The sequence below is a fragment of the Lissotriton helveticus genome, chromosome 5_1 (genome assembly GCF_964261635.1).
Source record: "Lissotriton helveticus chromosome 5_1, aLisHel1.1, whole genome shotgun sequence".
In the NCBI taxonomy this organism is placed as follows: Eukaryota; Metazoa; Chordata; class Amphibia; order Caudata; family Salamandridae; genus Lissotriton; species Lissotriton helveticus.
This window is the reverse complement of record NC_136065.1, coordinates 1,626,872,824-1,626,885,163: the sequence shown is the minus strand read 5'-3', so window position 1 is coordinate 1,626,885,163 and position 12,340 is coordinate 1,626,872,824. Positions and strand designations below refer to the sequence as shown.

The following is a 12,340-nucleotide window of genomic DNA, read 5'->3' as shown; positions in this document are numbered from 1 at the left end:
TTTCAATCCTCCTTTATCACACATTTAGAACTGAACGATGGCGAGACACTTACGCATAGAGAAGACATAACATCTGCTTTTTCGCCTATTATACCCACTTGTATACCTCGCAATCACCCCCTACTGACTGCGCACTCAATGACTTTCTGGCTGAGGTGGCTGTAGTGTGGCTGAATGATGGGCAACGTCACTTTCTCGCTTCACCCATTACTGCAGAAGAAATTTCTCAAGCAATGGACGATCTGGACGAGACCCTGGAAGGACGGCTTAACTGGAACATTTTATAAAATGTACAAAACCCATCTGGTTCCCCACCTTCTGGAGGTATATGCGGAATCGTGAGAGGCGGGTTCACTTCCCCCCACAACACAAGAGGCGGTGATTACACTCCTGCTGAAAGCTTACAAGCCTCCCCATCGATGTGCCTCCTACAGGCTACTATCCCTCCAAAACCAGGATTACAACATTTTAGCCAAGGTCCTTGCTACTCTTCTCTCCCTAATGGTAGATACGATAATTTGCCCATTCCAAACAGGTTTGGTACCAAAATCTATCCATCTCGGCGAATCTCCGCGCAGTGTTTGCGGTGCTTAACCAGATTAGCCCAGCTGCAGTGGTATTATTACCTACCACTGCAGCAGTATTATTAGACGCAGAAAAGGTTTTGATTCATTAGAATGGTCCCCACAGGAACTTTCGAATCTTGTCCAACTTTTCTAAACATGTCCATTAGCCCGAATTAGAGTTAACGGCGACCTCACGTATCGTTTCGCATTGTCACGGGGCCGCAGACAGGGGTGCCCCCTGTCGCCACTCTTGTTCATTATTGCCATGGATCCACTTGCGTGGCATTTACAGGAGAGAAATTTGCAGTGTGGGTTGAGATTCCAACAAGGCCCACTACTAGCCTCGTTCTATGCGATAATATATTGCTCTTCATCTGAGACCCCGACACTAACTTTTCTCCCTTGATTCATGAGATTGTACATTTCAGAGTCTACTTTGGACTTGCAATCAATTGGAAGAAATCTGAGATTTTCCATTGACAGAGGCCACGGTCCCATTCGCTTCAGACTTCTCGCTGCGTTGGCTTTGTGACTTAATATATTGTGACACTACTAGCGACACATATGACACATTACAACCACAAACCACATAGACCTGCAAATATATGGCATCCACTACGAACCTATTTATTGACTCACCCAGAGGGGGCTGACTGATCATATCATACCCAAGCAAAGGTTCAATGGACCACACAGATGTGCGCATTACCTGATTACCAGGCGCAATGCTCATACCCCCACATAACAGATTGGAGGCCTATGGATGCCCTACCTGCTCCTTAGTTACAGAGACCCTATGTAATCCACATAGGTGTGGGTAGATACTGCTGAACCCCACACTTGTGTCTTGTGATGGATGTTCCAGTGGGTGGCCGATGTCCTAGGATCCTGGTTTTCCTTTATGATATGGATATGTTCTTTAGTCAATGCAGAATGTACTGATCACCGATGCTATGTATGTTGATATCATGATGACGACATTATTATTTTACCCTGTATCTGTTTCTTTGATTGTATTCCTATTTCTTGGCCTTTTGTTTATTGTTATTTGTTTGTAGTACCCTATCTGTCTGAAAATTTGATAAATACCAAAATAAAATTTAAAAAAAGAACAATAAGGCAATTACAGGATGAATATCTAAAATAGGATGAAGGCCTCCATGTTTCTTTGGCATGAAGTAATAGCGAAACAACAACCCAGCCCTATCTCCTATCTCTGATGTTTGCACCTTCTCGATAAGCATCTATGGACAGAAGAGCTCACATCTCTTGAAGTGAAATGGATAGGTGCTGCTCTGATGCAGTGGGTCAGAAAGAAATGAGAGGGCATAGACTTGTTGAACTATCTTGGGGGTCCCATCTGTCAGTTGTGATGGACAGTCACTCTTGAAGAAAATGTTTAGCCCTGCTTCCCATGGTGGTGTGCTGCTAAGGACAAACTAAAGTGCCTGGAGGCTGATTCCGCAGAGGATCAGGACTGGGAAGATCAGTGCTCCTGGTGACCTGCATGTTGTCAGCCCACTCTCCGTCTCTGGCCACGAAAGGGATGAGGTGCCTACAGCTGGGCTGATTGGGGCCTGGCACTTTCTACACACCAAACCTCTGAAGGATCCCTGAAGACCTGAAATTGTTGAGTGAACTGTCTGGCAGGGGTCAAAAGGCTCAAATAGCACACTGTAGCCCAGCTTTCATTGAACTACTCCAGAGGGGAATTCGCTTTTTCGGCAATCAGGAGGGAGTAAAAACAAAGGCATATCCATGGGAGAAGCCTGCACATCCACAGAAAAGCCTGCGGATCTCATCCATGCGTGGTACCACACCAGTGCCAACTGTTTGCTGCAAACAATCTATAGTGTCCAGGCCAGTCCAAATTATATATGTAATTACATCCTGAATATTTTGCGTCAAAGAGGCTCTTAACACTTACGGGACTGCCAGCAACATCTCGCTGGCCGTGTCCCAGCGAGTATACGTATTACGGCCTAGTAGGCAACTGGCATTGACCTACTTCAAGGCCAGACTGACCGCAAATAACATTTATTTCCCGAACCCCTAAATTGTTTTCGACTTTCTGTCCAGGGAGGGGGGGTGGGGAGGAAGGGAGTCATAGGGAAAGCATTAGGAATCATTTTGCTAGTAGATGCTTAGCCCACAAAACTCACAGGTAGAGGACGATGCATAAGAAATAAGGGTTGCCAGGCGTCAGTCTGTGGCGCCTGGCCACCTGTCTGTTTGCTGCTGTGCAAGGGCAAGCTTTAGACCAAGTGCCCAAAAGTAGGCAAGGGCAAGCTTTTGACCAAGTGCCCAAAAGGGAGTTTGTTAGGGCCTTATTGAGCAGCAGTACGGACTCAAAAGAAGGTGGCCCAGTTTGAAGAGTTTCTGTAACCACATTTGTTTTAACCTCAACAGAAGTTAGTTGCCACTCCAGGACCTCAGCAGCATGTTTACTACAAAGGAAACACTCTTGTCCATTGACAGCCGAAGGGGGGAAATCATTCCTGTATCAGGGGAAGTTGCCAGCCCACTGGCCTCCTATAAAGCCATATATTAACTGTCACCATCATAATGCGGGGATAAATCATACGATCATCTCCATTGTAATCTCCAACTTGAGGCAGCTGAGGTGAGAATCAAAGTAAAAAAGCTGGTGGAGCAACTGAAGACAGTTCTATGACAGCTGAAGAGTTTTGTCTAAATCAGATTTTATGTGACGGGGGACTGGAGTACAGTCAATTTGTGACCTTGCTAGGGGTCGAGAGGGATTTGGGTTGGGGTCCTAACCTGGGCTCGATTGAGGATCCCCCCCACCCCCCCCCAAGTGCAGTCGGGATCTGCGTCCCCAAAGAAGGGTGTGACGCAGGTATTGGAGCTGGATTGGAAGTCAGCACCAGTGACTGCGCGTAACACAAGGCAGAGGATTGACCAACTAGTGGTAATGACTCCTGAGGACTCTTGGGCCATGAAAACACGCCATATGGTGCTGGAAGAGAGCCAAAAATACATAGTATAGCCTTTTTAAATGCCTCGACCTGCTGTGGCATTGGCAATGGCCAGGGAAACTCTGGGTGCACTGATATCAATGGTGAAACCGGCTCCTCAATCGGAGGTTGGAAGGAAGATCGATTGGCACCTTGAAACTTTCAGAATTTCTCTATGGATAGATGAGAGGCAGGATAGAGTCGAGTCCATCTTTCTCTTCTTGTGTTTACACTTACCGGACGACCGGTCGCAGGATCAGCTTTGAGAGCTGGAACAGGTCCACACCCTCGACTTAGGATGGACTTGTGTGGCTACTTGTGATGTTGGGTGACATTCAGCTGTGCTTCATGGTCTTGAATGATCTTCAGGTGCACAAGGGCACATTCCTCACACAACTTGGAGTCAAGCCCCAATCCCAATCACCAGCGGAACACTTCGTACAGGTCTGTCACAGACATCTGTTTACTACAGTCATGGCATGACTCGAAACCTGTTGTATTAGGTGGGGACATGGTTCCCTTGCACACTGAAATTCAATGGAAAAACTGGTTAACTGATGGGAAAAGGGAACAAAAATCAGGTCCTGCAATCAAAGGAACAGAGAGAAAGGAACAGACGTCAGCGAGCAAGAGTGGCACCTATAAGTGGCTCCGCTCTTTTAATTTAAGGGTGGAACAAAGTTAATGCAGAACCACATGGCACCACCTGAGGGAGAACTGCTCTGAAAATGTCCGGATCCAGATTAGCACCATGGGATATTTCAAAGGTGAACAATCTGCAGTTAGTATCAGAAATAAATTACTTGCAGCAGCTTAAAACTTAAAAACAATATCACATAATTTGTATACTTCCATATATTCCTCAAAACACAAGCATAAAGAATTGTCATCTCTGATCAAAGAAGAGGTGCATGACCCTGAGAAAAAACATTTAAGTAGCGAGGGTCGATTTAAGGAAATTGTTGACAGCTTGCTTAATTATTGTTTTGCAAATCAAAGGCAAGAGGCGGACTTTAATTTTGTCTGCCCACAATGCTAATGTACTAAAATATTTGACAAATCAACAACACTTACCAGTGGTAATAATGAAATCGGGGGCGCCAATTTGGAGAACGAAGCAAGGTCTGCAAAGCACATGCTAGATTCACAAAGAGGTAACACATCAGAAAAAACCTGAGGACAATGAAAAAGAGAAATACAAAATTTATTAAAATGGCACCAATATTCGCATTTGGCATTCTATCAACAATGCCTGTCTAAGACCATTATCATGAAAACGAGATTACTATCAAGAAAAAATAGCGTAGCACCAACTGCTCACAGACTTCAGAGATAGCTAGAGTTGTCGTAGTCATGCAGGCTTAATAGTAACAATAGAATCGGCAAAGGCCACAGACTTCCATTGATAGCTTGAGGTGATTTTTCCAAAGACTGACCTCAATGATCTGACTCATCTACCCACTTACTGCTACAATTATTCCTGCAGGCGATCCTTCCAGAGACCAGTCAAAGAATCCTTCACAAGTTCACATGGTGTGGTGCCTTTCTTGAGGACACGAAATAACTCATCACAGAATGGCAATATTATTGAAACAGAGGAACATGAATCTAGGAATGAACTGGTTTAGTCAGCAAATTCATCTCTCAGGTTAAGTGTCCATTAAAGACTAAAGAAGAGAGATATGAATACACTGTGGTTTCTATGAATTGATATTTAAACCACAGCAAGGCAAGAGCACTTACATGGAGAGGATCGGTGCCACAAGGTCCAGCGAAGCAATGAGGATGCCCAATTCTGCAATGGCAGCTGTCAGGAGGAGCGCCCATGTCGGTTCACCATTTGATTTTCCATGTCCAAAGACCTGTTGGGGTGAGAAATAAGTAGCTAAGTAGGACATAAATCAGACATGGAAGAGTGGTTATACCTGGTTTGAGTGCTCTTCGAAAGATATAAGGCTTGGACCTCGCAGGTGGTAGTGCTGACCAGGATTCCTCATTCTTCCTAACTAGTATCTCTAGTAAGAAGTGTGTGGTGGGCATTTTTATTGCTCCAAAGCTTGCAAAAGCAGTCAGTGAGTCATCTCTGGTGGGGTGAAGGGAAAAAGAGAGGAGTGGATGATTTGGCCCTCACATAATTGGATTATTCTTTTTCGCTTTGTCAGCTGGACTGACATTATTAAGGACTGCATGGGAGGAGGGTTATTTGGTTGGATTTGAGGCTCAGTCAGTGTATCAGGCTTGAAAAAGAGGCCATGGCTTAAAAACACAGACCATGTGCTCCCAGTATTTCAGTCTGAATGCTGAAGGTAAAAAGGGAAAGAGTCACACAGATCACTGAAAAACAACATGCTGATGAAGAAATCTTACCAGCAGGAACAGGGGTTTTTCTTTGTTCATAGGGGGAGTGGCAGGAGGCAATGTGGCAGATGTCAATAATATAGACACTAACGGAGAATTCTTACCCGCAGGAACGGAATTATATTGTCCTTGGCTATGGCTTGCAGAAGTCGTGGGGCACCAGTGAGGCTCTGGAGACCGGCTCCACAGGTGGAGAAGAAGGATCCAATCACAATCACCCAAGGAGATGGCCATGACAGTGTACCAACAACCAAGTTCCCGTTCACTGCATGGCCAAACCTGAGGAAAGGGAAAATCAGTTTGGTGTTTGCTGGACAGCTTAGAAATATGTTCTCTAATATAACACTCCACACACAAAAGAGAATAATTAGTTGCCAGGTGCACAACAAATCTATGGAAAAAACAAAAGGCAGGGGAGATCATCTCCGCCAATTCAAGTGTAAAATAGGCATCAAAAACTGACCTTCTACAAAGCAGTAAGAGGAGGAATACTTCAATGCTCCCTGGATAAAATGGTCTACAGTTTATCCTAAGCATAGCTTGAAATCAACTAAATTGCCTTCATATGCCTAAATCTGCTTTTACTATGGATTATTCATTACTTTCTATTACTTAGTGTAGCCCATTTTGAACTTCCAAAACAAACAGAAAACAAATACAACAATTACAGAATAAGGCAGTTAGATTCTGCCTCAATAGTCAGAAGTGTGACCACATAAAACCAGCATTGAAAACACTCAATATAACAATAGTTACCAACACTTGCTTCAACATCCTGCGCATGCTACGGAAGATCTTCCGGTGGATCCCCACCGAGACCAGGAAGACTGTCACCCAGGCCCTCGTCACCAGCCGACTGGACTACGGCAACGCCCTCTACGCCGGAACCACCGCCAAGCTCCAGAAGAGACTCCAACGGATCCAGAACGCCTCAGCCAGACTCATCCTCGACATCCCACGACACAGCCACATCTCCGGACACCTAAGAGACCTGCACTGGCTCCCGGTCAACAAGAGAATCACCTTCCGTCTCCTCACCCACGCACACAAAGCCCTACACGATCAAGGCCCGAGCTTCCTCAACAACCGCATCAACTTCTACGCTCCCAAACGACACCTCCGATCAGCCAGTCACGCCCTCGCCGCCGTCCCCCGCATCCGAAGAACGACAACAGGAGGAATGTCCTTCTCCTACCTGGCTGCCAAGACCTGGAACTCCCTCCCGACCGACCTGCGCCTGACCCAAGACCACCTCGCCTTCAGGAAGAAGCTCAAGACCTGGCTGTTCGGGCAGTAGCAGCACCCCCCCCTAGCGCCTTGAGACCCTCCGGGTAAGTAGAGCGCTCTATAAATGTCTATGATTGATTGATTGACTTAAGCCATATGGATACCTTTTGTGGGGTGGGGGTTGAATATAGTGAGAACCACCATACAGAACAGACCCAAGATCTCCTACAACTACCCTCATACCCAGCCAATGCCTTCAAAATTAGTGGGTCAATCTCATCAGCCATAAGATCATTAGGCACTGAAGCCACAAAGATAATATTAGGGGAACTATAATAAGGACTGGAATGCACAACAGAGCACAGGGAACCCATTTTCATTATGTCATAAACATAAATTCTCCATTAGTGTTATCCATATATAAGGAATCAAGTAACGCAGAGGCTAGCAATGTAGAACTGAGAAGTCAGCAATTTAATCATACTTGTACTATGCTCAAGTGGAAATCCTGAGTGGGAAGAAGTAGAATGGGGCAATTTAAAGTACCTGATCTGTAGTAAGCTTCGGAGAGAAAGTCTCGAAAATATATCTAAGTTTCTCCAAAAGTCTATAAGAATGAAGTCTGGACCTCAGATGGGAATCAAACCCAAAATCCCTGGCTTATCCATTGTGTCACTGACCCTCCAATGCTGCCCACTAGAAGCCTTTTTTGAAAATGATTTCACCGTAATCACTTTCTGCTAAGCTTTAGCTGTTGGACAAGTGCTCTCACAATTTCCTCGGAAGGAGATGTTGTAGAAAGGAATTCATGGTGGAAACATGACTATGAGGCATCTGGTTCTGCCACTGCAAAGGAGGTCTAAATCATCATGACTCCAGTGCCATGCTTGATGATTGATTTGGGGTTCTCGTGGTGGTCTGCAGTGCTTAATTTTCGCACAATATGTTTCTATATGTTACGGCCAAACAACTCTACTTTTGCATCATCTGTCCACCATGCACTGTAGTTCATTCAGGTGTTTCTGCAAACATAAGACATGCAGCAATGTATTTTTTGAAGAGAAGGTGTCTTCTCCTGACTATCCTTCCATTAATGTCACACTTATTCAGCCTTTTCCTAAAGGTAGAATCACAAACTCTAATATTTACTCTATGAACATTGGTTTCTAGATCCCTGAACCATGCTTACTCTGTGAGATTAATTCTGGCTGATCTTGAGATGATTCTCCTCACACAATGCTCAATTGACAACAATATTAAAATGTATACAGTTCTAAATAATATTTTTCTCCGTAGAATGATGGATTTCATATTGTTTGGGAATGGCCAGAGTAATGAGTAGCAACAATTCTCTCTCGAAAAACAGCCTTACATATCTTTTGACCTAAGCATGACAAGTTACCAGAAATCTGAATACTCTAGCCCAAACTGAAAATCTTATTTTACATGCCAGTGGCAGTTCTTACTGACCATCACAATCTTGGTTAGCAGCATGTAAACCAAATTATCTTATTTACTGGCATAGAAGCAGCAGAGATATGCTTAGATTTTCATTTAAGGTCTTCGTATGTTGGCTGAAATCTGGGTGTGATATTAGTCACAAGAGGTTACATTTATTGATTGTTAAGACTTGGTGAAGACTTGAGGAACCTAGGTTTTATATATATGTCACACAAAATAATTTTGTTAGAGCAAGAACGATTGTAGATGCTATTTTTGAAGTTGGTGTTAATATACTACTAGACTATCATGTGTTTAATATTTTCTGAAATTATCAATGCATTTAGGCAGCTAGTTCTATATTCATCCTTGCATAATTTGCACGTTTTCTCTGCATTCAAGCAGCGATTTGCACTCAAGTTTGCATTTTTTGCACATGTTGTCCTTGCGTAATTTGCACATAATTATGTTTTAGATGAGATGTTTTTAGATTGCGTAATTTACACAGAATAATTTTATATTTTGCACGTTTCCAGCATTTAAGCTGTAATCTCCAATAAGCATCTATAGCACACAATGAAATTACACTAAGAGTGTTAGATTACATTTTGTCAATTTTATAGAAACATCTTGTCTCTTAGAGGGAATAACCTCGCAATACCAGAGTTCCATGAGCACTGTTTCACTGAGTATTTTTTCACTGTCTATTGTCACGCGGTACAGCATATGAAAAAAATGATTATATAAAAAACAACAACGTACTGCAGGTTCACTATGTGATCAAGGGCACTCGTTGCCCGAAACGTGTCATGCGAGGAGTGAGAAGAAAAGGAAAATAAACGTACCTGCTATTTCAAAGCTGCCTGGTGGTCCATTGATTCAGTGTTCGCCTAATGGAGGTACAGGAAGCAGTTGTGTGTGTGTGTGTGTGTGTATATATATATATATATATATATATATATATATATATATATATATATATATATATATATTGAGAATGTATTATGATTTCCAGCATTTGAGGTTGGCTAAACTGACTTCTGCCTTCTGGGCTGATAAGAGGAAATAATTAAATTCCATCTCTCTCCTAAGGGAACATGTAGTGTCACATAGAATGTGCGAAACATTCCAATTACATAGAACTATAGTTAAGTATTGTCCGTCGGCGAAGCAGTGCAATAAAAGAAATATGGTTCCCGAAAGTCATCTGTCAAATGCTAGACTGAGTTGGTAAAGCAGGAGTGTTTGTGAAAGTAATGCCTATCTACCAAGTTACTGCTTTGAATATATCCAGTAGTAGCACTCGCACAAAGTCTGCAACTCTAGGTGCCATGCCTTTGTTGGAATGCTACGAGCATTTAAGAAAGATACGTTCTTCTCACTTGCTATGGCAGAAGGATATGCAAGCTGCAACCTCCTTATCAATTCTATCATTTTAAAAATGTTATCTCTTTGCTAGAATGGCCAAAGAAGACAAACAGTCCAGGAGATGCTATAACATTCTTAGCTCTATCTAGGTAGAACTTAAGGCATCTTTTCATTTCCACGTAATAGAGGGATTGGTCTGCTTGAAATGATGGATCTGCAAAGAGTGGAAAAAACTACATAGTAACTGAGGTGAAAATCTGTAAGGCCATATGCAATACACAATTGCTTATTTCTTAGCATTGCCTTGAACAGTAGTTTTTATTCCTCTGACTTCCTTGGGCCCAGACTTAATCCTTGCTGGACCCCAGGGACCCCCACTGAATCATTATTGGAATCTAGGGACCCCCATTGAGTGGACTGGAAGCAGGTAACCCCAGCCTACATTTTTTTAGAATTTGAACAAAACAATACAGAAACAAGCATTCATCAATTTTTTTTTAGAAATTATGAAATATTTGATTTAATTCACATGACTAGGAAGGTTGGAGCTTTTTCTAAATTCGATTGAGAACACTTATACATACTATGTTCTGTTTGATGCACTTGCTTAATTTTTAGCTCACAATTTTAAATTCCTATACATTTACAGAATGTTTGAAAACAAACTTTTCAATTGCACATTTACTTCTTTAACTATATACACTTTATTAATCTGTTAATATTATTTAATTTTCCAAACAGCTTTGGGACCTCTGAGTAGGCTTCACTGACCTACGGTTCTTTGGTACAGGAAAGATGCTTATTGTGTTAGGATGAACCATATTGAAATTCCATTTACATGCCGCTTACACAACCAGTGGAAATGTGCAAAAGAGGTCTTCATGAACTTTTAGCATGCACTGAAACGACAGCAAATTGGAGTTCAGCTCTATTCTTTTCCTTAAAATTCCAGCAACATGCACCCTGATCAACGAGTACTGGAGGTCAAAGTGTGTAAAGGACAGACGTTATGCTACAGCTGGAGAGCTTGGGCAGAACTGGATGCAGACCTCAGACTGCTTTTAATGTACTATTACAATTCTGGTCTAACTGCCTAGTGGATGTTCCTACAATCTTTAGTGATACGGAGCGTTTCAAACTCCAACTACTCCTGAGGCTAGCATTTAGCTTTAACGACATTTGTTTGATTGTTGCAAAAAGACCTACAAAGCTATCCAGCAATTGGCGAGGGGAAAAACCCAGGGGATCGTTGGATGGCCTCTGGAATATTATGCTTCGTTCAGCACGCCATTGGTCCCTTGCCTATAGCGGGTGTACACAGAAGCTTACGAGCAGGCTATTCTGCCGCCCTCACTTTGTGAGGCCGTATTAGTGCTGTTCCTAACGCCAGGCAGAGACCTTCTGCAGATGGGATTGTACCGCCTGTGTCCCTCCTGAATACAGATTGCAAAATACTGGGTAGGGTACTGGCCAACAGATTACGAGAAGTGACACAGCTGCTTGTGCACTCAAGACCAAAATGGATCCATTCCCTTCAGCAACAACAATTTACATCGGCTCTTCCTAGAATGGGCACATATGACGGGTGATCGACATGGTTTACCTCTCTAGATACAGAGAAGGCGTTCAATACCCTGGGAAAATAGAACCGAAGAGTGGCATTGGCGGGTTATGGTATAGGCCCTTGATTTTTTACAATGGATTAAGCTTTTATACATCACATTGCAATCGCATGTCAAGGCAGGGCGCATGATCTTGGATTCTTTCAGTTTTGAGCGGGGCACCAGACAGGGGTGTCCTCTAGCGCAAATTATTTTTGGCTTAGCGATGGAGCCTTGAGCCTGTGCATTATTCATCTGAGTGATTGACTGGGGCATCAAAGCACACAAACAATGGCACATCGTGTCACTTTACACTGAAGATGCACTGATATACCTTCGGGGCCATCGGACAGTGCTGTATGGCCTAATGGAGCTGTTGAAACGGTATGGATGCATCACTGGCCTCAAAGTGAACTAGGGAAAATCTCTCTTGTTCCCAATGACACCTCAGACTTCGGAACAAAGTGCGGGCCTACCACAGGCCCCAATTATTTGGTCTTATGACTCCTTCAAGTACTTGGGAGTACAAATATATAATTCTCAAGCAGACTCAATAGATGGCAATATGAGAAGGGCGATTACCAATGCTCGCTCCTCAATGGCGTTCTGGATGGAACTGCCACTCTCCCCCCATGGGGAGTATAGCCATATCTAAAATGCTGTTGCTTCCTAGGCTGTTCTATCTATTTTCAGCTCTCCCATTCCTGTTGCCAGGTAAATTGTTTCGAGACCTAAAATCACTCCTAACGTATCTATCTGGGGTAAGGCCAGAATCAGATTTGCCCTCACAAAACTCTAGGTC

General features: G+C 43.3%; 1 protein-coding gene across 3 annotated transcripts in view; it reads right to left on the bottom strand.

Moving 5' to 3' along the window:
* SLC12A6 (solute carrier family 12 member 6) overlaps window positions 1-12,340 on the bottom strand; it is a 784,900-nt gene that overhangs the window by 254,235 nt on the left and 518,325 nt on the right. For all 3 annotated transcript variants that reach the window (XM_078644820.1, XM_078644821.1, XM_078644822.1), the window contains 3 exons: window positions 6,007-6,181; window positions 5,288-5,406; window positions 4,619-4,717 (listed from right to left, as the gene is read on the bottom strand). In XM_078644820.1, coding sequence (XP_078500946.1) covers window positions 4,619-4,717; window positions 5,288-5,406; window positions 6,007-6,181 — 393 coding nt within the window. The remainder of the gene's footprint in view (window positions 1-4,618; window positions 4,718-5,287; window positions 5,407-6,006; window positions 6,182-12,340) is intronic.